This window comes from Microcebus murinus, chromosome 5 (assembly GCF_040939455.1).
Source record: "Microcebus murinus isolate Inina chromosome 5, M.murinus_Inina_mat1.0, whole genome shotgun sequence".
Classification (NCBI taxonomy): Eukaryota; Metazoa; Chordata; class Mammalia; order Primates; family Cheirogaleidae; genus Microcebus; species Microcebus murinus.
In genome coordinates this window covers 101,069,171-101,094,254 of record NC_134108.1, presented here as the reverse complement: position 1 = coordinate 101,094,254, position 25,084 = coordinate 101,069,171, and the positions used below count along the sequence as shown (strand labels likewise).

The 25,084-nt window shown below is 48.5% G+C and overlaps 1 protein-coding gene across 1 annotated transcript in view; it reads left to right on the top strand.

Moving 5' to 3' along the window:
* The first annotated feature begins 13,870 nt into the window (after positions 1–13,870).
* Positions 13,871–25,084, top strand: part of VEGFA (vascular endothelial growth factor A) — a 44,222-nt gene continuing 33,008 nt past the window's right edge. Inside the window, exon 1 of the mRNA XM_012773277.2 lies at positions 13,871–13,914. Coding sequence (XP_012628731.2) covers positions 13,871–13,914 — 44 coding nt within the window. The remainder of the gene's footprint in view (positions 13,915–25,084) is intronic.

The following is a 25,084-nucleotide window of genomic DNA, read 5'->3' as shown; positions in this document are numbered from 1 at the left end:
GTACCATTGCACTCTAGCCAGGAAGACAGAGCGAGACTCTGTCTCAAAAATAATAATAATAATAATAATAATAATAATAATAATAACTGATGACACTTACAGCATTCACTATGTGCCAGACTTCATGTATATTAACTCATTTCCTCCTCACAGCAGAGATAGGCATGACTATTATCTGTGAGGACACTGAAGCCCTGCTCAAATTCAAACAACTATATTGTTTAACCTCAGTCACAGTCCTATTGCCCTGTTTTATTTTCTTCAGAGCCTTGATCGTAAAAGCAGTTATTTATTCATGTGCTTGCTTGCACCTGTCTGGCTCCATGGCATGAGACATTGCCTCCTAGACAGCAATCTCCACGAGGGCAGGCTTCAGCTTTCTTATTCACATTCCCAGAGCCTTGACTGGGACTTTATGGACATGCAATCCATATCTGTGGGAAGAATGAGCCACTGACGCATTCAACAGAGTGTGCCCCAAGATTGCTCATTTCTGTTACCCCCACGCTGCCTAGCACAGGGCCTAGCCCAGATACAGTGCTCAGTAAACTGTTCGTTGAGTGGATAAATTAATGAAGGAATGGAAGAAAATCCAGAGGAGTCAGTTGCTGTTTCTCACCCCTCCAGTCTTTGGGAAACAGTGGAAGGTCTTCAGCCATGGGAGATATGGGGGAAGAATATTCCTCCTGGATGTCTGGTTTGGTTTCTCTGTGTGATTTTGTATGTGGGCACGTAATGGGTACACAGGGGAAAAATGTGAGAAAAAGATTGGAAACTAAACAACTGCTGGGAAACGACTCCTTGAATAATTGCTTCATGTTGAAAGGCAGGAGGAGATAGAAACAGAGTGTATGTGTGTGGCCCGGAGGAGGCTCTTAGTAGGTGTTTGATGAGCTAACAAGTGAGTGAGTGAGTGAATTGCATCAACCATTCTGTGGGGTCCCTGAAGACAGGCCTAGGACGTGATTTTCTTTGTAGTTCCAGACCCCAGCGTGGTCCCAGACCAGGATTTAATACATGTTTGCTGAATGAATGAATGAATGAATGAATGCATATATGAAAGAACGAGCTAGTGACAAGGAGCATGGAGATGGGTGGAAAGTGTGGGTGCTGCAAAGACCCCAGGCCCCTGGTGAACCAGACCAGGGTCACAGATTCCAGCCTTGGTTACTTACCCATAAGTTAGGGTCCTAAAGTAAGGAAGGGACCCGTGAATGCCAAGAGCCTGGTTTCCCCATCATTCTTTCCGAATGGCCTGTGTGGAGTCCTGTGCAGATATTGATAATAATTATAAAAAGTAATAAGAGCACTTACTTAAATATGAATTTATTGAGCACTTACAATGTGCCAGGTTCTGTTCCAAGCTCTTTACGTGTGTTAAGTCACATTATCTGTTTAGCAACCGTATGAGGTAAGTATACTATTTTCCCCAATTTGTAGAAGAGGACCCGGGGCACGGAGAGATCATGTTAACTGCCCAAGGTCACTCAGCCAGGAAGTGAACACACAGTCTCTGCTCAGGTTGTGCTGGGGACGGCTACGGCTGCCCACCTACGTGCCTAGGAAAGATGCTCTTTGTTTGGGTCTTGCTCTGGTTGCATCAGCTCTCCAGGTCTCAGATCTTCATTTGCCAAATGTGAACATATGTTTTAATGTGCTGGAAGATGGAAATCAAAGGGATTTGTAAGTTGTAAAGGGCTTCAGGGCTCTTTTAATGGGATTTTCCTCCTCCTCATCATGAGTCACCATGATCTTCGTCATGATCATGATCATGATCATATTCAGACCTGGCCTCCTGCCATTAATGTGCCAGGCTGGGCTGCAGCCCTGGAGACCCTGGTGAGACACACAAACCCACTTCCCGTTCAGGGGTAATTTTGTTGTCTGATCTGGCCTCCACTTATCTCTTATTCCCATTTTTCTTCTTTACCCTCTAAGCCTGGCCTGAGATCCAGCCCATCTTTTCTTTCCTCGATTATTGCAACAGCCTCCCCCACCATTGACCTCCTAGCCTCTGGGCTTCTCCCCACCCTCATGAACTAATTTGCTGAATATATAAATCAAAGCTTGTTACTCTCCTGCCCTCGTGCCAAGAAACAACTCTAAACTGCTTTTATGAAATGAAAGATAGCGTGATCTGGGTCATGTGGCCCTTGGAAACAACTCTCTCCAGCCACCCCCAATGCCCTCGGGCCGTGCAATGTGGCTGGCAATTGCTGTGATAGGACATGGTTTTCACTCCTCTTTGCCTTTGCTTGTGCTGTTCCCTCCATCAACAGATCCTTCCTGACTTTGTCTCCACAGTGAATGCTGAATCATTCTTTTTACCCTTCAGAACAAACAATGCATTGTTTCTTTTCCTGGTTATAAAAGGGATGAGTGCTCGTTTGTAGATAATTCAAACAATATAGAATAAATTTGAAAAAAAAAAAAAAAAAGGGAAATGTTTCCTTTCCCCATAGTTCCAACAGTTGGAGATAACCACTGTTAAAGTACCATGGTTACAATCATGAATGTTTTTCTATGCATATATACACAGATACACATATACTTTTACAATATGTATAAATATACACATGTTTGCAAAAATGAGATCATTCATGCTATTTGGTAACCTACTTTTTGCCCCAAATGAAATGTTTTGGAGATCTTTTCCTGTGAATAAGGAGTTTTGCATGGTAATTTTTTGTTCTTCAAAACTTAATTCTAATTCTAATGTTGACCGTCCTAGAATGCTTTCCTGGTTTCCACCTCCCCGCCCAGTCCCCACTCACAGTGCCTCTCTTCTGAGGACTCACTGTACCTTGTACCTCTTTCTTTGAAACCCTTCCCACTTAAAAGGTCATTATTTGATTTAAAAGGCAAATGCATAAAACGATAATTATAAATCTATGTTAGTGAGCACACAATGTATAAAGATGTAATCTATAACAATAACAGTACAAAGGGAGAGGAAAAGCTATGTAAAGGATCAGAGTGTTTGTATACTATTGAAACTAAATTGGTATTATTAAAACCAAGTTGTTACGTTTAAGATTTTAATTGTAATCCCAAGGTAACCACTAAGAGAATAACTTTAAAAATATACAAGAAAGGAAAGAAGAAGTGAATCAAAATTGCTAGAAAAATATCTACTAGAAAATATGCTAGAAAAGTATGCTAGAAAAATATCTATTAAATACCAAAAAGGCAGTAATGGAGGAATTGGAGAATCAAAACATATAAGCATACAGAAAAACAAATAACTACATGGAAGATATAAATAATTCTTCATCAGTAATCACATTAAATGTAAATGAATTAAACTCTGTTATTAAAGGCAGAGATTGGCAGATCAAATTAAAAAAATGATACGCTGTCTACAAGAGACTCACTTTAGATATAAAGGCATAGAGATTGAAAGTAAAAGAATGGAAAAAGATATCCAATGTAAACAGAAACCAAAAGAGAGCTAGGACAGCTATATTATTATCATATAAAATGGACATTAAGTCAAAAAAGTTTATAAGAGACAAAGAAGGACATTATATATTGATAAGAAGTTTAATTCAGCAAGAAAATATAATAATTATAAACAAATATGCACCTAAACAAGGCCCCAAAATATATGAAGCAAAAATGGGCATAATTGAAGGGAGAAATAGACAGCTCTACAATAATAGTTGGAGACTTCAGTACCTTGCTTTCAATAATGGAGAGAACAAACAGACAGAAAATCAATAAGGAAATAGAAGACTTGACCAATACTACGAACCAATTAGACCTAACAGACATATATAGAACATAGCACTCAGCAACAGCAAGAATACACATTCTTCTCAAGTGTGCATGGAACATTGTCCTGGATGGACCATATGCTAGGCCATAAGACTAATCTTAACAAGTTTAAAAAGATTCAAATATAAAGCAAGAAATCTCCCCCCAAAACAAAAAAAACAAACAAAATAAAAAGTTTATAATAATGTATTTTCCAATTACAATAGGATAAACTAGAAATCAATAACAGAAGGAAAACTGAATAATTTATAAATATGTGGAATTCAAACAACAGACTCTAATCAATGGGTCAAATAAGAAATCATAAAGAAAACTAGAATATACCTTGAGGCAAATGAAATGAAAAAAACAATATAATAAAACTAAAGAAGTATGCCAAAAGCAGTGCTTGGAGAGAAATTTATGGCTGTATATGCCTACACTAAAAAAAGAAGGAAAATCTCAAATCAATAACCTAACCATATGCCTTAAGGAACTAGAAAAGTTAAAGCAAAAACTAACCCTAAAACTAGCAGAAGGAAGGAAATAACAAAGATTACAGTAGAGATAAATGAAATAAATAATAGAAAAACAATAGTGAAAATGAATAAAACCAAAAGTTGGTTCTTTGAAAAGGTCAACAGAATTGACAAATCTTTAGCTAGATTAACTAAGAAAAAGAGAGATGTCTCAAATTACTAAAATCAGACATGAAAGTAGAGGCACTACTATTGATTTTATGTAAATAAAAAGGATTATATGAACATACTATGAACAATTATATGCCAACCAACTGGATAACCTAGATGAAATGGACAAATTCCTAGAAACACACAAACTACCAAAACCAACTCAAAAAAAAAAAAATCCGAATAGGCCTATAATAAGTAAAAGGGTTGAATCAGTAATCAAAAATCTCCTGATAAAGAAAAGCCCAGGACTAGATGGCTTCCCTGGTGAATTCTACCAAACAGGTAAAGAAGAATTGACACAAATTCTTCTCAAATTCTTTCAAAACACTGAAGAGGAAGGAACATTTCCAACTTGTTCTATGAGGCCAGCATCATCCTGATACCAAAAGCAGACAAGACACTACAAGTAAAGAAAACTACAGGCCAATATGCTGTGTACCTATAGATGCAAAATCCTCAACAACAATCTGGCAAACCAAATTTAGCAGCATGTTAGAAGGACTATACACCATGACCAGGTGGGATTTATCCCTGGAATGTAAGGATGGTTTAACATACAAAAATCAGTCAATGTAATACACTGCATTAGTAGAATGAAGGGAAAATCCCACATGATTATCTCAGTTGATGTAGAAAAATTATTTGACAAAATACAAAAAAATTTGTGATTAAAAGCACTCAGTAGACTAGGAATAGAAGGGAACTTCTTCAATATGACAAAGGTTATATATGAAAAACTCATAGCTGACATCAAATTCAATGGTGAAAGACTGAAAGCCTTTCCCCTACAATCAGAAATAAGATAAGGATGGCTGCTTTTGTCATTTCTATTCAACATAGTATTTAATAAGAGAATTTCTAGCCAGAGAAATTAGGCAAGAAAAAGAAATAAAAGGCATCCTAATTGGAGAGAAAGAAATAAAGTGATCTTTGTTTGCAGATGACACGATCTTACCTCACCTTATACTATACATAAAAAGAACCTCAAAATGGGTGAAAGCCTTAAATTTAAGAGCTAAAACTTTAACTCTTAGAAGAAAATGGGAAATTCTTCAAATCCTTGGATGTGGCAATGGTTTCTTTAGTATCACACCAAAGACGCAGGCAACAAAAGAAAAAAATAGATAAATTGGATTTCGTAAAAATTAAAATTGCCACTGAATTGTACACTTATAATGGTTAAAATGGTAAATTTTATGTTATGCATATTTTACCATCGTGAAACAAAACAACCTAAACTATGAAAAATTCCACAACCCCCTAAATTCTAATTTATTTATTTTTTTATTTTTTTGAGACAGTGTACAACCTGATTTAATTTTTCTACAAAAGAAAGCCTAAACTGGGCATAGCAATATGTGCATGTAGTCCTAGTTGCTTGTGAGGCTGATGTGGGAGGATCCCTTGAGCCTAGGAGTTTGAGACCAACCTGGGCAACATAGTGAGATCCCATCAGATCAGGGAGTTTCTCGAGCACAGAAAACCGCTCTGTATTCTGGGTAATTACCCACAGTATAAAATGTCTATTTCATAGTCTTTAATTCAGCTAGACATTTCTCCATCCACGGCTCCACCTCCTGTTCTTACCCCACGAGTAAATGTCATGAGTCTGGGTCCAGAAGCCACTGTGCACTTGCATATTAGATGCCCCACAAATGCAACCTCAGAAGCCTCAGGGGAGGATTTTTCTAATTCCAATTTAAATGTTTAGGTCGGGCGCGGTGGCTCACGCCTGTAATCCTAGCTCTCTGGGAGGCCGAGGCGGGCGGATCGCTCGAGGTCAGGAGTTCGAAACCAGCCTGAGCAAGAGCGAGACCCCGTCTCTACTATAAATAGAAAGAAACTAATTGGCCAACTAATATATATAGAAAAAATTAGCCGGGCATGGTGGCTCATGCCTGTAGTCCCAGCTACTCGGGAGGCTGAGGCAGGAGAATTGCTTGAGCCCAGGAGTTTGAGGTTGCTGTGAGCTAGGCTGACGCCACGGCACTCACTCTAGCCTGGACAACAAAGCGAGACTCTGTCTCAAAAAATAAATAAATAAATAAATAAATAAATAAAATGTTTATTGTTCTGGAAGATTCTCCTGCTTCTCCCTCCCCCATCTCCGCCCCCCCCCCCCAGCTCCCACCCCTGTGCCCCTTATCCAGGACCTGACATCTTATAACTTACATACCTCTGTTTGAAAGCTTTCCCACTTGTAAGGTCATTATTGGTTTACAAATTGGTTGCAAGCTGGCCCTGTCTCCCTCATCCCATGATGAGTTCCTTGTGGGCGGTACAGCACAGGGGCTAAGACCTCAGGCTCTGGAGTCTGGGTTCATATTGCCACTCCGCCTCTGACCACTGTGTGACCATGGCAAGTTCCTTAACCACTCTGGGTCCCCGTGTCCTCACCTATAACATGGCGGAGATGGCAGCACTCACCTCATAGGGTTGTGGTAAGGAGTCAATGAGTTTCATGTACCTAACGGTCCTAGAAGGATGCCTGGCACACAGGACAAGCTGAAAAATGTGAGCTATTATTATGTGGGCCTGGTACAAAGCAGACGGTTAGACAGTTTGTAAAATGAATGTTCAATAGCACTCCCCGCTTTCCCCACTGGCTCCCCCAATCCCTGGGGCTGCACATGTTCCTCTGTGTGTACTCATTTGCTATGTCCAATCATGTACACACACATCTCCAGGGTGGGGAGAGGAGAGAGCAAGGCATTTGCACCTCTTCCCTGGCCCTGTTGTCTAATCCCAGCTTAGTTCACTTAGTTCCCAGCTTAGTCCACACTGCAAGTTGGCCTGGGTCCCTGCTGGGCTCAAGTAGTGAAGATGAGACAAGCCCCCTCACCCTGTCCTTGGGTATTGTCCTCAGTGGCAGCAGAAGCTCCACTCTTCCCCCTTCTTCCTGGCTTTTGCCTGTCCCTAAAAGTGGGCCCCTGGGTGTGCCCAGGTTGGGGAGGATGGGAAGAACTTGGATTTGGGAGTTAGAGTCAGTCACTCCTGCATATCAATCAGGGAGGGACCTTTCATCAGCCGGAAACAGCTGCACCTGGCTGCCCCAACAAGCCCAGACGGGGGTTCCCTGCCCCTCCCCAGCTTACCCCTGTTGCTCCCCTTCCTCAGCTGACAGTCACTCTCACCCTTCCCCGGATGTAGGGGACAGGCTGGGGCAAGCCAGGGACACACTCAGTTTCCCTTCCCTGCTGCCCCTCCCTGGAGTGACACCCTCCTCCCTCCCCCCTCCCGCCTCCCCAGCCCTGTCCCCAGGACCTGGCTAAGGCAGAGGCCTGGCGGGGAAATCAGGAGTCAACAGGAGGCAGACAACTGGGCCTGAGCTCCCTGGGCAAGATGCTTCAACTAGAACCTTGAAACAGCAAGACTGAGAGGGACCCCAGAGCAGAGAGGGAAAGGCACTTGCCCAGGGTCGCACAGCACTGAGCCAAGACTAGAACCCAGAGCTTTAGATGCCTGATTTTCTCTCCCTTATCTCACAGCCTTAGTTTCCCTATCTGTCTATTGCCTGGGAGGTCTCTAGACTTCCTTTGAGCCCTGATACTGTGGGCCTGCTTGGAGCCTGTCTCTCCTCTCCTCTCCTCGTTTCTCCCTGCTGAAGTGCCCAGGTTTACTGGTGGGGGCAGCTGTGGGTGGCGTGAGGGAAGGGGGCCCTTGTAGCAGGTTCAGGGAACCTCTGTTTTTAACAATAGAACCTACACTGTCGACTGAGACCAGAGGCCATTCTGTGGGGAGTGTCCAGGGTTGGACGTGGCCACATTGTTTCTGCTTGGTCCGCAGCTCAGTCTGCCTGCTCGGCCACCCGGCCTGGAGAGTGACAGCTGCCTGACATTCGACTTTTGCCGGCACCTGACTGTTCAAGGCAAACCCAGCTGTGGGAAGGCTGTGTAAAGATATGGACGTGACAACCTGGGCGGCACCCATGGGATCAGAAGTCAGGGTCCCAAATGAGGTGGGGTGGGTGGCAGAGGCCTGCTGAGCTGTACTCAGAACCCGGCCACCTCGGGGTCCAGACGGTGGTGGGCCCTGCCTTGGGCCCCTGCAAGGGTCAGGACTTAGGCTGTGGTGTAGACGGGTCCTGGAGGCCAGAGAAATACTTCTCTTCCCCCTCTCACTTCTGACTGCTCTACTTGAAAGAGAGAAAGAGCCTCACTGAGGTGACAGTCCCAGTGTCTTCCCTCTTGGCCAACCAGTTCTCTGGACTGAATTGTGTCACTTCAAATTCATATGCTGGAGCTGTAACTCCTAACGTGATGGTATTTGGAGATGGGGCCTTTGGGAGGTAATTAAGTTTGGACGAAGTCCTGAGGGTCGGGTCCCCATGGTGGGATTGTAAGAGTCCTTATAAGAAGACACCAGAAGCTTGCAATGTCTCTCTCTCTTCCTCTGCTTCTCTCGTGCAGGCAGCGAGGAAAGCGTGTGTGCACACAGGGAGAAGGAAGCTGTCTCCATGGCAGGAAGAGAAGGGAATGCTCACCAGGAATGGAACTGGCCAGCACCTTGATCTTGGACTTCCCAGCCTCCAGGACTATGAGAAAAATGTCTGCTGTTGAAACCATCCTGTCTGCAGTATTTTGTTAAAACAGCCCGAGCTGCTAAAACAGCCGGCAGCATCGGACAAGGCTGCGGGTGGTGGAGCCAGGGAGGCTGGGTGAGCCCTGGAGCGTGCTCCGGAACCCCAGGCTCTTCTCTTCGCTCCCCCCTGCCCCCACGAGCAGTGTGACTCCAGGTGAGTCACTGGGACTTGGCCTCTCCATCTGGACAATGGGTCCCCGCCCTGCCCTCTCTCTACTGCAGGTGGGTGTGGGGATCTCCAGGAAAGACAGGGTGGGCCCGGTCTCTGGAACAGGACGGTCCTTTAGCATCCACCCGCCTCTCACCCCAAGGCCTGAGGCAGCTGCTGCCAAAAAGACAATTGTCAGCCAATCCTGAGTCAAAACACCTCCATCTTCCAAGACATCTAACTTGGGGGCAGGCAGGCTGTGGCTCTGCCCTTGCGGGGGGCTTCCTGGCAGAGCCAGCCAGCCCATGGCCAGGGCGGACAGAGGTCCAATTTAAACCAAGGAGGAAAGGAAGAAGCCCCCACGGCCACACCCTAGACACAATGCCTGGCCGGGTACATGTGCCTTGTAAAACCATGCAAGGACCTCCTTGGCTAGTCCAAAGGCAGCTACGGCCCTTTGTCCTGCTCTCACCCTCTCTGCAACTCCGTCACTGCCTAGTGAATGTCCTCTGTCTTCCACCAGGCTGTGAGCACGCTGGGGGCCTTGGCCACTGCCGTCCGGGGGCCTGGCACAGTGTCTGCACGTGAGAGGTGCTCCTTTGGTGAAGGAAGAAATGGCTGACGGAACCCAGTTCTTGCCTGCTTCTCTGTTCCTGGGACAAAGCCCCTCGCCTGGGCTTGAACACTTAAGAGATGGGAAATCATACAAGGTCATGGGCAAGCGCCGTCTTGGGAGGGATATGGGGTCCAAAAGAAGAGAAGGGAAGAAACACTTTCAATCAGACCCTGGGTGAGAGGGACTTCCAAGTAGAAGAAACTCAAGAGGGTGGAACACGGGGTTGTCTAAGAGGTCCCCTGGAGCTGTGACCCCTCCTCCCGACAATCTTCTAGCTTGAAGCTAGATGCTGTGGGGGCGGGGTGTCCTCAGACACAGTCACTCCTAGGAAACTCCCCCATCGCATCCTTGCTGGCTCCTGTCTGGCGTGGGTTCCAGGATCTCTGTTTCGGATAAAGTCTGGTGTCTGGGGACTCAGAAGGGCTGAGGGAGACCTTGAGGTCAAAAGCCTTGTAGGGGGATGGGGCGGGGGGCAGGGGCAGGGCTTGGGCAATGGGTGAGCCTGGGTGGTGGAGGGTGCCTTGGGTATTCCTTGTCCCCTCTCCCTGATTGAAGGTTGCCAGATAAAACACAGGATTCTCAGTTAAATTTGAATTTCAGTGTCCTCCGTTCTGGAATTCCCTTCTACATAGAGAGAACAAGCAACAAATAATTTTTTAGTATGTCTCAAACATGGCATGGGACCATGGGTGTCCTATGTTTTGATTTGCTAAACTTGGCAACCCTACTCCTGTATCCACCATGGCCTTCATCAGGGACCCCTTCCTCCCTCCAGGCTGCCTGGACGTGACGTGAGGCAGGCCCAGGTTTGGGTGGGCAGCCGCCCTGCCCGGTTCAGCCAGGAGGGCCCTGGGACACGCTGGCTCTGCCACTGTTGCCCAGGCACAGGCAGTGGCTGCAGCAGACAGTGAGGCAGGGTGTGTGTGTGTGTGTGTGTGTGTGTGTGTGTGTGTGTTTGTGTGTGTGTGTGTTTAATGGGGGAGGGAGCTGGGCAGTGGCTGAGCCAGAGAGACATGGGAAAATTTTTTTGTGGGTTCCTGTCTTGTCCCCTCCCCAGACTCACCGCCACTGTGGGCCTGAGTCACTGGGGGAAGGGGCTGGGACAGACAAAATTTTTCCACTCAGCCCCCAGCCGGGTAACCTGGCTCACCTGATCGACCCGCCCACTGAGGGAAATTCCAGCCCTAAATCCTGTCCGGAATTCTCACTCTGGCCAGCCAGCCTGCTGCACTGGGGGGTTGGGGAGCTCCTGGGGCCAGGGACACCTCTGCGCCCAGGGAACTGGCTCTGGGACTCCCTTCTGCATAAAAAAGAGTGGGGTGGGAGGGAGGGCACACTGAGGGAGGGCTGATGTGGCCACAGGTGGGCCGACTGTAGGCTGGGCATGGGACAGCGGGGATGGGAGGTCCGAGGCTATGGCTGTGACACTGTGTATCAAGATTTCCCTCGAGGCCCTCAGGGTTCAGTGGACACCCATGTAGACTGCCCTAGCCCCAGTGTGTCTGCGTGTGCACCCTTCTTACCTCACTGCTGGTGGCGGAGGGGCTGCAGTCACAGAGCTGTTGCCCACACAAAGCCCGCACATTCTTTAGCCCCCTGTTCAATGACCTTCATGTTCAGACCTCAAGGTACCTTCCCGTGGTATCCGCTGCCTTTCCCTTCGGTGCCCTGGGCTCTACTCCAGGTCCTCAAACTTAAATGTCTACAGGGGCCAGACAGGTAACTGGGGACAAGGGAAGTGGACTGGGGCAGGGCAGGGAGGTGTGCTACTCAACTTCACAATGGTTGTTGCATTTCTGGAATTTAAGACTCCAAAGCCCATTTCCCCCTCCCCTCAGCCTCATTGTTTACCTTCTGGCTGTGGTGATGGGCTGCACCTTTTTCAAGGACACCGTGCAGGCCAGTGCAAGCAGGCCAGACAAAACACGTCTGAGGACCGGATGTGGGCCACGGTGTGCCAGTCTGCAACTTCCTCATCTAGCCAAATCTCGCCTTTTGCTGTTCCGTGTATAGGACCCTCCCATCCCTGCCTCTTTGCCAGAACTGAGCTCAAATTATGGCTCTGCTCATTTATTATAGCTGTGTGACTTTGGGGGAGTTGCTTTGAGCCTCAGTTTCATCATCTGTAAAATGGGTTTATTAATAGTATCTAAAATGGGTATATTCGTCATATCTATGTCTGGTGGCAATATGAAAAATAAATATGTTACTAAATCCAAAGCACTGACAAGTGTGCCAGACATACAGTGTCCAGTGAGTGTGAGCCCTCCTCGTCATGCCTGTTATCACATGGTTCAAAGGCAGCCTCTTGCATGAAGCCTTCTCCAGTCCCAAAGTTGGAATTAATCTCTCCCTCAGTTGAGTTTCTATTGTACTTTGTCTGCCTTGTGGTATGATTAGTGTTTATATAACTGACTCTCCTATTGCATTATAACCTCTTGGAGGCCTAATTGATCTTTATGTTTCTTGATCATTCATTCAGCAGTTACCAAGTGTCTTGATAGCCATGCACTATGCTGGGTGGGGGGCTGGAGATGTGACAGTGAAAAAATATGGCTCTGGTGCTATTCCTAAGTGGGTGTTCGCAGAGTGACTCTGGGCTTGTGGAGTCACCTCCTTCCTGCTACCTGGCATCTCCTTGTGTCACTGTGGCACGGGCTGGAATGGGGTAGAGGAGTCTGGGCCCAGCAGCACTCAGGCAGCTACAGCTCCAAGGGCAGCCCTGCCCACAATGTGGCCCTGCCATGCTGGGAGGGCAGGGCGAGCCAGCGCTCTGTGAACAGTGAGCAGATGGGACACAGGTGTGCCAGGTCTCCCTGGCTACCTTGCATCTTCCAGGTGGGAATCAGGATGGTCCTGGCAGGGTAGGGACCCCCGACTCTGGGGTCAACCCCAGCTTCTGCACCACTGCATCCCCAGAGACACTCAGTCAGCTCCAAGCTCAGGATTCGGGCCTCGTACGCAAGGTGTGACCTGGACAGACAACTGAACCAGGTGTTTGGAAGCTCTAGAGCCAGACTCCCTGGGTGTGACTCTTAGCAAGTGACTTGACCTCTCTGGGCCTCAGTTTCCTCATAGGAGGAAATACCTAGACAGGTCTTAGCATCATTAAGGGTTATTTTCACCAGGCTGGGAGTTAGGAGCCTCAGGTTGACTCCTGGCCTATTCCTAACTCCATGTGGCAAGCAGAGAGGGGAAGGCGTCTCTGAAATCTGCTCGCAGGCCCATGTGGTATTAAGATAGGCAGGAGGGGTTGGCCTTGTCTTCCAGGCCCACAGCTGTCAGTGGGGATTCTGAGTGTGTATGGCTCTGGCAGGCCCTGGCTGCAGAGTCCCAGTGGGCCATGGACAGGGGATTATTATTGGACAGGGCCATGGGCCATGGACAGGGACAGCTATTATTTTGGCCTCTCCCCCACCCCCCGTGCCCCAGTAGGGTCCATCACTGGGTCTCCAAATGCAGGGGGGTGGGGAGGAGGTGCTGAAAGAGTGGGCTTGGGAAACCCAGCATGGGACCCTGGCCCCCCTCCCCTCCCCAGGATGAAAGCTCCCTTTCCTAACCCCTTAAGTCGCTGGCCCTGATCCTCATTAAATGCCCTAATCCTCCAGCCCCCACTGCAGATGCAGGGGCCCCCATTCCCAGGTCCAGCTAGGAGGGGACAAGTGATGGTCTCTCTGTCCCTCCCCCACAAACCAGGCAGGGCTTGAGTACCTGAGGTAGTGTCAATGGACATCTAGGGACCACTGGGACCCTAGGACAGAGCTGCTGGGAAGTGGAGGAGGGACAGGAGTCCCGGGAAAAGGGGGATCAGAGGAGGAGGTAGTAGCAATGTTCTGACCATTGGGAGAGTCCTTGGCAAGAGACACTTCTCCCTTCCTCTTGCCCCTTGCACCCCGGAAATCCCCTGCTGAGGGGTCCCTGGGGGTAGGCCAGGCCCTCAGCTCAAACACCTCTGCTGGAGGGGAGCAGGGAGAGCCCAGGATCAAGGCCAGGGGTCCTTGGAGCCTCAGTTTCCTCAGCTCACCAATAGGGCAAATCACTTCCTCACTTGCTCTTGCGTCCCCTCCCCGGGCCAGCATGAGGGCAGAGGGGAAGGCCAAGGAGAATGCAAGTTTTGGCAGGTAAGCACAGCACGTGCTAGAAGAGGCCAGGGCCAGGGTTTGCTACGGTTGGCAATTTGGCCTCGAGCTGGCCTGCAGCCCGCGTTGTTTCCACTGGCCCAGAGGCCTTGGCCCAGGGCCTCCTGGTGAAGTGTGGAGCAATCCCATGCCTTCCCTTTTACCTCCATTCCTCCCTGGGGCTGCTGAGGGCAGCTTCTCTAAACCCTTTCCTTCTGTACTTCGTAAAAAGGGCTTTGTCGGGAGGCCCAAGGATTTCTGCACCCACCTCTGTCCCCCATGTCTCCCAGGCCTTCTGAGCTGGGGGAGCCGGGCAGTGGGGAGCTCGGGAGGGGAGACAGCCCTGTCCTCAGGCAGCCCCCAGGCCGATGGGCTGAGACACAGCCTCCACCTCTAGAAAACACACACAGAGTCAGAGAAACACATATTGTATATCGTCCACTGTTGGTTGAAAGGGGCAGGGGCTCAGTCACATAGACCATGGACATAATCAACTGTATTTCATCAAAGGCAAGACTCAGCACCGGATTATGTAGCACCGAGAAGAAACAACGCTGCTAATTAAACTATGACACAGTGCCTTTTTGTTATTGATCGCAAGGCACATCCTGATTTCAGAGATGTTAAAATGTGAAAAATGTGTGCCAGAGAGCCAAAATAAAGTGAAAAACATTTCTAACAACATTTCGCTTGGACGCACATTTTTTTTCCTGCATCTAATACTGTTTACTTGGAAGTGTTTACTGAGGTTTCTAAGATGAGACATAATCGAATGATGTAAAAGATGATGTAAAGTGATCAGCACAGTGGCCAGGACATAGTAAATGATCATTACATATTAGCTGTTATTGCTGTTGCTACCATAGGCACACGAATTTTATATGCACACAAGAAGTCCCTTTGCTCTCTAATTTTGTATTGTTCTAGAGCGTAAGTTCTCTGAGAACACAGTGAGCCAAGGAGGCAGCTTGGAGGAGGTGCTAGCCCACGTGTGAAATCTGCAGTACCCTTTGAAGGCATCAGAGGGGGCTGAGCCCAAAGTCTCCCAGAATAGCGAGGCCCCCAACTTACGACTCCTATTAGTCAGTCAACCACTCATTCAACAATCCATCCATTAAGACATGTATTGGGCACCTGCACCAGGACTGTCACTGTGCTAAGTCCCTCCTCCCTCATCCCTGCCTGGCCCCTGCCCGGCCCCTGCCCGGCCCCTGCCCGGCCCCTGCCTGTTGGACGCATCCAGGCTCAGCTATTCGAAGTGGCACATCAAAGAGGGATTGGCCCTGACCCCTCTTCGGGGGCTTCTTTCCAGGGATCAGCCTGAAGCAAGGGCAGCTCCACCCTCTCTCACCATCGCCAATCTCACCCCGCCAGGGGAGGGATCTTCCTTTCCCAGGCACTGCTAAGCCTCGTTAGAGCCTGCTCCCTCTGCCAGGACACCCTCAGTCCTGTTCTGTGCAAAGCCCCTGTCTTTCCCTTCCTGTAAGAAGAGGTTTCAAGCCCCTTCTCCAGAAAGCCTTCTCTGAGGACGCCTACCCCGGCTCAGCTTCCGGGCCCAATTTCTTAGTGAACTCAGGACAGTCTACATCCTGCAGATGGGACCCTCCTGTGATCTGGCTTCTTTTCTTGCCCCTGTGTCCTATCTCAGATGGCCAGCTACTTCTGTGAAAAAAACAGGTGACTTGGCACTAGGATACTGCTGCCGCTGACTTTAATTCCGAGTGTCTCACCTCCCGAACCCACATAGCGCGCTAATGGGGACCCAAGCACTGTGACAAGCACTGGGGGCAGCCCTGCCCTAGAGCCTCTCAGCCTGCTGGGCTATCACATCTTCTCTGCCACATCACATTCCTCTCGTCCCAAATCCCGGGCTCCCTTAGTGGGGACCGATTGTGTGCCCCTCATCAGATTGTGGGGTATCCACCCTGAGAGGGAACATTGGTGGTAAGATCTTAGGGGGCCCTTGCCCCCCCCCATGCAGAGCAGTGGCAATCCTGTCCTCACTCCCCCTCCTACCCAAGGAGGCCCACGGTTGTTTATTGTTCAAGTGCAGACCCGAGGGGCCGAGGCCTCTCCAACAACCAGGACTGAGCTGTCCCGTCCCCAGCTTTCCAAGAACAGGCTCCGTCGAGCACACATGGTTGTGAAACGATCCTGCTGGGCCCTCCGAGGGATGAGGCCATTCGTGGGCTGAGTGGGCTGCTACGGGCTGCCAAGGGTCAGGCTGGGGACCCGCGTGCACTGGGAGGAGGCTTCTGGTCAGTCAGCTGGCCGAGCCTCGGGGAAGGCGGTCTCCTCCCTGCACAGGCATCCAGGAGCGGGGAGCTCAGGGATGGGGGTGGAGGGGTCGGAAGTGCCTGAGGGTTGGGAGGGAAGCTGAGGCCTTCCCTCACCCCCCCCCATTTCCTCCCATTAGGGCTTCTTCAGAGCAGAAGATACAGGGAGGAAAGTAGACCTTCCAAGTTGGGGAGCAGGACAGGCTGCACAATTTGTGGGCCCAATGCAGAATAAAATGCGAGTTCCTCGTTCAACAGCGGAGCATGAAACCCAGCGTGGAGATCCTTCTACTTCGGGCCCTGTGCTGTTGCACAGGTCACACGCCTGCCTGCTGGAAGACACTCTAGGAGTCCCACGGCCAAACCCAGTGGGCAGGAATGGCGCCTGGCCATCGTCCCCACCCCCTCCAGTGCTCACTCCCGCCGGCTGTGCTGGGAAGGCTTTGCCTTGGTCTTGGGCCTCCCCACTTGCCTTTCCTTCCTCACTCACCCGTGAGCCTCCGGAGAGGCGCCCTGTTCGCCTCCAGGCTCTCCACCTCCAGGAAGCCTTCCTTTCCCCTTTGGGCCAGTGTCACCTGGTGGCCATTCCCACGCTTCTTCCTTCTTCCCGCTTCCAGGCTCGCCCGTAGCTTTGCCCTTGAATGTCTGAGTCTTGTTTGCTGTATATGTCAGTATATGTTCATGAGAGACAGCAGCCTCCTTCCTCCCCTGCCCACCGCTCTGTGGGGGTCTCCCTCATCAGACCAGGCACCCCCCAAGCACTGAGGGGCCCTGTGGTTGGAAGCCTTTCTTGGGGCTCCCCTCTAGGCTTCCCTCTGCAGAACCAAGGCTCCCCAGAGCTCACACTGTAGGGGTGACTACGCCCCTGGGTGGTGCCCGGGGTGGTGTGTGTATGGGGGGCTCAGCTCCCGATTCCCCACCGCCGTCCCTGTCCTTTCGGATTAGTGGCGGCAGACTCTGAGTGAGGCCGGCTTGGGGAGATGGAGCTGGAATGAGAGAAGGAAATGGGGGCGTCAGGAGGCAGGGTGCCCCCCATCCCTACTGCCGGCAGGGCCCCAGTGGAGAGTGGGCCTTGTGACCTCCTTCCTGCGGCCTCCCCCTCGGGCTGTGAGGGAGGAGGGCTGGTCTTGGGCTGGGGTCAGGGTGGGGGAGCGGCCACTCAGCTGAGGCCCGTCACTCAGAGGCAGGGTTGGTGGCATTTGGGCCGGCAGGGGAGAAGGGAGAGAATGTGAGGAATATCCTGACTCAGCAGTCGCCCCCTCCCAGCCTGGGGATAGGCGCTGGGGGAGGACTGATTGCTGAGAACATGCAGATGGCGCGGTGGCCCCTCTGTCCCCACCCCTCCCCCATCCCCACGCTCAGTTCCCCTGGGCTGTGCTTGGGGAGGAAGGCCGGGAACAGGTAGAAGTCAGAAACACTGGAGTCCCCCCAAGAGATAATGGGGCGGCAAGGAAGGGAGCTGGGGGAAGGAGGGGACTTTTGACATAATCAGGAATGCCTTGTGCATGAGGGAGATTACTCCTTTGTGGAAAGAAGCTGGGGACAGTATGACAGGAGGGCTTGGCTGGTGGCAACAGGCCCGTGGGGGAGGGGGAGGGGTGTCGAGATCGGAGCAAACAGCGGCCCGAACCCCAGGCCCCGCCTCTGAGAGGCAGGGGGATGGGAGCCTGCCTTTGGTGGCATGTACAGCTCGTTTCCACAACTTGACCATAAGCTTCATTAAGCCAGGGACCGTCTCATAACATCTCTTAATTATCTGACAACCCCTCCACAGGGCTGGGCACATATAGGTATTTTGCTCAAGCTTAAATCATTTTATAAAGCAGTCTTGCAATATCAGGTACCCCAAATTAAACTCGCACCCATAATCCCGGCTATTTACATTTCTTCTTGTACCTTCCTGAGTCTTTATAGGCACGCACTTATGTAAGGCTGACTTAGGTAAACGCAGCCCGAGTCAGTCTTTCTCAGCAGCCTCGGTGGGCGCTGGCTGATGGGTGTAAACGTGTCTCAGGCCCTTTGCTCTGAAGCGAGCCTGGTTCACAGGCAAGGAGTGCTGGCAGCACCCTCACCCGCCATCCCTGTGCTCTTCCCTCTGTTGACATTGCTGCCAACTAGGTCCCTGCTTCATTTATCTTCTGATTCGGAAGGATCCTGACTCACCTAAGGATGGACTTACATAACATTTGCTGGAACAGAATACTAACGTGATCTGGGGACCATGTGTGTGTAGCAACAGCTGGTTGGTTTCAGGCAGTGATTCCCAATCATTTTGAGCTGGAAAACCCCATTTTAACACTAAAACTTCAGTTTTAACACTAAAACTTTAACACTAAAACTGGTTGCATGCGATAGGCATCCATCATCCAAGAAAAATCTGTGAAGGCAGCAAGCGATAGTGAAGATAGGAATGATTTGAAATGAAATCACATATTAATCTCCATAGTATCTACATAAGTTTGAAAGAAACAATAGCAAATGCATTCAGGAGTATTATTCACTTGACTATGTGAGCAAAGATGTTCATTGCAGCGTTTATAATTTAAAGTGAAACAAGACCCTGTTTCTACAAAAAGTAGAAAAAAATTAGCCAGGTGTGGTGGTGAGCACCTGTGGTCCCAACTACTCGGGAGGCTGAGGCAGGAGGATCGCTTGAGCCCAGGAGTCTGAGGTTGCTATGGGCTATGATCACACCACTGCTCTCTAGCCTGGATCACAGAGGGAGATCATGTCTCAAAAAAAAAAAAAAAAAAAAAAAAAAAAGTAAAAGAACTAAAGTTTGTTGTGGCTGATCTTCCAGGAGGGTGGGTGATGGGGAGGAGCTCTGCTGATGGTCTGAAATCTGTAGGTGCTGGGAAGTGCATTCTGGGAGCAAAGTTAGTGTCTGGCCTTGGCTTCTGGGTGGGGGTGAGGAGAGAAGGGCGAAGAGGCAGGCAGGGGCCAGAGCACACAGACTCCTGTGCCAGATGCCAAGCAGAGGCTCCTGATCCTCTCTGGGTGTGGCGTGAGAGGCAGCCAGGAAGTTCCTCCCTGTGCTAACTGAGATCTTTCTTGCTGTCATTTTTGACCCATCCCCTCTTCATTTTGCTCCATTTTACATAATTGCTCACTGGGCCAGGGCAGCTGAGTGTAAATTTTCAATCTGCAGTTCCAGGAACCCTATTTCCCCAACCCCAAATCTGGGCCTGAGGTCTGAGGAGTCCCAGAAGAGCTGTGGAGATTATGAGGCAGGATATGTAAAAGCAGGGCCTGCCAGTAGCAGGAGTGGAGAAGCTGGGCCCTCCCGCCTCTGTCCTCGGGGGGCTGGGAGCAGGGGGCTCCAGGCGTCCCCACGTCTCTGTCGGGCAGCCTCTTCGCCCTGGTGCTCCTCCAAGAGCAACGTGCTGAGAGAGCACTTGTGAGCCGTGGGGGCAGGAGTGGGGGCAGGGGTCAGGGTGCTTTTTTAATTTCTCGTTAGCGATGACAGCTGTAGAACGCAAGCAATTAAGGAGGAAGACTCCCCCAGGATGCCAGAGGGCCAGCCCCACTAGCTGCGCACAACTTCCTCCCTTCCTCTCCCCCTCCCCCCTCAGGCTTCCCATCCCTGGGCCCAGAAAGCTGTGGGCTGCAGTTGTGGAAAGGAAAGGGGTGCAAAGCGTCCCCTCCCCAGGGCTTTCGTAGGGACAACGGAGCAGTCGGAGGAGGGGAAGGCTGCTGGGTCTAGAAGCTGCCTCCCCTTCCCTATTATCCACTCCTAGGGTGGGCTGGACTTGTGGAAATGGGGTCTCCTTTCTTCAGGGTTGGCACTGAGGATGGGGGCACAAAAATGGCCATGGCCACAACTTTCCCTGTGCTTCTAGACTGAGTGACCTCCCAACCCAGCCTCACCCTTGGAGGTGTGGGAGAAGGGTTTCAGGTAGGGAGGACAGGGAGGAGCTTTTCCTTTTTTCTGGTAAGATCTCCAGGGCATCCAACACCTCTTGAATTTCTTCTCCAGCATCCGAGCCGGGATTCCTTTCAGCAGCCTTCTCTGGGTCCTGCCCACGGTGACTGTATGGACTCCCCAGCTGTCAGGGGAGGGTGCATGTGTTTAATGCTTTTCTTTTATTAACATCAGTCCAGCCGCATGCGTTGGGATGTGTTTTGGGTGTAGGAGCAAAGCTCTATATCCCTGTCCAAACATCTCATTTCACCCACCAGCTGATACTTGAAACCCTACCATTAATATTTGCTTCCTTCAAGGCTCTCTCCTTGTGAAATTACAAATACCCCTGGGAAGGAAGCCCCTTCAGTGTGAACAGAAGATATGACAGCTGCTGTTTTTGTTTTTGTTTTTGTTTTTGAGACAGAGTCTCACTCTGTTGCCTAGACTAGAGTGCCATGGCATCAGCCTAGCTCACAGCAACCTCAAACTTCTGGGCTCAAGCAATCCTGCTGCCTCAGTCTCCTGAGTAGCTGGGACTACAGGCATGAGCCACCAGGCTAATTTTTTCTATATATATTTTTAGTTGGCCAATTAATTTCTTTTTATTTATAGTAGAGACGGGGTCTCGCTATTGCTCAGGCTGGTCTCGAACTCCTGAGCAAGGAGTGATCCTCCCGCCTCGGCCTCCCAGAGTGCTAGGATTACAGGCGTGAGCCACAGCATCTGGCCTGTTGGCTGCTGTTGATAAAAGAATAACGGGGGTAGGGGGCCTGATGGCCAAGATTCCCAGGCGTGGGGAGGAGTAGGGGGCAGTGGGTTTGTAATGTATCCACTCTTCATAGCTTTCTCCTGTTGATCCAGTCTTTAGGGCCTGGGAGATTGACAACCCAGGCTGGTCTTCCCTGATCTAAAAGAAAGAAAGCCTTCTCATCATCACGGTTGCGACCATTATCATCAACAGCCTCACACGGATATAGATCACCGGTGATGCCACAAAGACACTCAACGTGTGGCGCTTGCTCTCGAGATGCTCACAGCTCAGGCTGGGCACCAGCTCACCCGAGGGAACAATGAGGAGCCTACGGGAGTTTCAGAGAAAGGGTTTACTTGTACCAAGTGTTATCTGAGGGAGATTGGCAGGTGGTGGTGACCAAGAGGGATTGGGATCAGAGGAAAAGAAGATGGCGAAGCTCTTTGGAAGCCCTTTGCCCCCATGCAGGTGGCAGCTGAAGAGGCCTCAGTGAGGCTGACGGCAGTGGGAACACAGAGGCTAGGACTCATGGAGAGGCATTTTGGAAAATCAGTCTCCAGGACTCTCTGGCTATGGGGAGGAACTGAGTATCAGCCCAAGGTTCAGAACTTAAGTACCTGAGAGATGGTGGCAGTGTAAGAGTATGTCTGTTGGAGCTGTTTGAATGAAAGGTGAGTTCTGTTTCAACATGTTGCATTTGAAGAGAAGTCATTCTGCACTCTTTCACCCCAGAAGGAAGGCAAGCTGTGCATATACTGAATACAGTTGTTCTTTATTTTTTTCTGAGACAACGTCTCGCTCTGTCTCCCAGGCTAGAGTGCAGTGGTGTCATCATAGCTCACAGCAACCTCCGACTCCTGGATTCGAATGATCCTCCTGCTTCAGCTTCCGGAGTAGCTGGGACTACAGGTGTGCGCCATCATGCCTGGCTAGTTTTTCAATTTTTTTTTTGTAGAGACAGGGTCTCACTCTTGCTCAGGCTGGTCTCAAATGCCTGGGCTCAAGCAATCCTCCCGCCTTACTCTCCCAAAGTGTTAGGATTATAGGTGTGAGCCACTGTACCCGGCCAGAATACAATTTACACAAATACCAGCAGTCCTTCAAAGTGGTCTGTACAAGAGGCTACACAATTTTTCCAAATAGCTTTCTTTTGATCAAAAAGTTTTACTCATTTATAGGATATTTCTTGGGTGTCCACTAGGTGCCTGGCGTGGTCTAGTGTAGGAGACATGTAGACTGTTCATGCCTGCAGGGAGCTTACCATCTAATTCAGGTGACATTAAAGTAAAACTCATTAAAAAAAAAAAAAAAAAAGGTTCGAGGCCAGGCGCTGTGGCTCACGCCTGTAATCCTAGCTCTTGGGAGGCCGAGGCGGGCGGATTGCTCAAGGTCAGGAGTTCAAAACCAGCCTGAGCAAGAGTGAGACCCCGTCTCTACTATAAATACAAAGAAATTAATTGGCCAACTGATATATATATAAAAAATTAGCCGGGCATGGTGGCGCATGCCTGTAGTCCCAGCTACCCGGGAGGCTGAGGCAGAAGGATCACTCGAGCCCAGGAGTTTGAGGTTGCTGTGAGCTAGGCTGACGCCACGGCACTCACTCTAGCCTGGGCAACAAAGTGAGACTCTGTCTCAAAAAAAAAAAAAAAAAAAAAGGTTCGATGTGTCTATGGCTTCCCACCATACTGAGTATAGTAGTTTTTTATTGTTGTGTAACAAATGACCCCAAGCTTAGCACCTCCAAATATTAATAATACCTATTGATTAGTCTGTAGTTCTGTAGGTCAGAGGTCTGGCATGGCATGACTAGGTTTTCTGCTTGGGGCATCACATGGCTGAAGTCAAGGTATCAGGCTGAATTGAATTCTTGTCTGGAGGCTCTGGCGGAAAAGTCTGCTTCCAAGCTCATTCTTACTGTTTGCAGAATTCGGTGCTTTGTGACCGTAGGGCTGAAGTCCTGTTTCCTTACTGGCTGTCAGCTAAGGCTGTCTGCAGCTCCTAAAGGGTGCCTGTCCCCTTGCCACATGGCCCCTCCATATTGAAGCCAGCAAGGGCATTCCACATCCTCCTCACGCTTCAAGTATTTTCTTCTTCTTTGACCAACCAAAGAAAAGTCTACTTTTAAAGGGCTCATGTGATTAGGCCAGGCCCACTGGGGGTCATCTCTTATTTTTAGAGTCAACCATGCCATCTAACATAACCTAACCGCAAGAGTGAAACCTATTATTCATAGCCCTGGGATTATAGATGGGGGTACCCCAAGGGGTGGGGCATTTTGGGAGGCCATTCTAGAATTTTCCCTACCACATTTTGAATTAAATATGAAATTTTTACAATGGCCTGTAAGACTTTACATGTTCTGGCCCCTAGCTACCTCTCTCCCAAGCCATTTAGGCATTCTTACTTTTCCTCAAAAAGACAAGCATGTTCCGGCTTCAGGGAATTTGTTCTTGCTGGTGTCTCAGCCTGGAGTGCTGATATTTTCGTGATGTTCTCCCTCATTTCCTTCAGGTTTCTGTTCAGAGAGAGCCCTTTGTTGGTCTCATCTAAAATAGAAACAGAACCTTGCTGCCACCCAGCAACCTGCTTAGACTCTCCACTCACCTTGCTTTATTTTTTTGCAAGGCATTTATCACCATCATTCTACATATTTATCCATCTACTTCTTTATTGCCCGTGTCCTCCAATTACAGCATAAGCTCAATAAGGGCATGAACCTTGTTTTAGTCACTATTTTACCCCTGGTGTCTAGAAGCATGTAGTAGGTACTCAATAAATATTTAATGACTGAACAATTGGATGTGCTTTCAGACTTTCAGAAATTTTGAAATGGAAAGTTTATTTTAGAGCACAAACTAGATGAAAAAATTATTTCTGTACCATTTTTGTTTTATGGTTTACAATTCTTAATGAGTTTAAAAATCTTTGACTAGAGCAAGTTAAATACAAAGCAGAAGAAATGAAATAATAAAGAGCAGAGAAAAACAGAAGTCAAAAACAGTAGTCCAAAAAAAAATGAAGTATAAACCGAAACGTTAGAGAAAAATCAATGAAACCAGAAACTTTTTTAAGAAAATCAACAAAATTAATAAACCTCTAGCCAGATTGATCAGGGGAAAAAAAGAGAGAAGACACAAATTATCGATCTCAAGAATGAAAGTCGCAACTTGACTATAGATTGTACAGATATTAAGAAGATGATAAGGGGCTAGGTGCCATGGCTCACACCTGTAATCCCAGCACTATGGCAGGCCGAGGCAAGAGGATCGCTTGAGGCCAGGAGTTCAATACCAGCCTGAGCAACATAGTGAGACCCTGTCTCTACAAAAAATATAAAAATTAGCTGTGCATGGTAGTGTGTGCCTATGGCTGACGCAGGAGGATTGACTGAGCCCAGGAGTTTGAGGTTGCAGAGAGCTTTGATGACACTACTGCACTGTAACCTGGGGGATAAAGTGAGACCCTGTCTCAAAAAAATGATAAAGAAATATTACGAATAATTTTGCTTCAATAAATTCCATAACTTAGATGAAGTACACTAATTCCTCAAAAGACACAAACTATGGAAGTTTACTCAAGAAGAAATAGATAACCTATATATTTTTTTTAAAAATTGAATTTGGAACTTCTACAATCTGATAATAAGCCTCTACCAAAAAACTACAATGGTGAAAGATTGAATGTTTTCACTCTAATATCAGAAATAAGACAAGGATGTCCACTCTTATTGTCTTTATTCAACATTGGACCAGAGGTTCTAGCTAGTGTGATAAGACAAGAAAAATACAAGGCATTTAGATAGGACAGGAAGAAGTAAAATAAAATTGTCATTACTTGCAGATGACATGATCAACTATATAGAAAGACTGATGGAATCTACAAAGAACCTACTGGAACTAATGAATGAATTTAATAAGGTTGTAAGATACAACCTTACACAAAAATCAATCGTATTCCTATATATGAGCAATGAACAATTGGAAATTAAAAATTTAAAAATAATACTTAAAAAAATATTATCTATTTTACTAGGCTCTCAGGGATTCCTCAGATCTGGGAAATGTTCTTGGATTATATCATCGATGATGTCATTCCTTAGTTTCTCTGTTTTTCTCTTATTATTTGGATGTTCTATTGCCTGTACTGGTCCTCTAATTTTATTATATAGTCATTCATAGTTTTTCCATCCTTTTGTTATTTTCCATTTGTGGGCATTTCCTCAGCTTTATCTTCCAAACT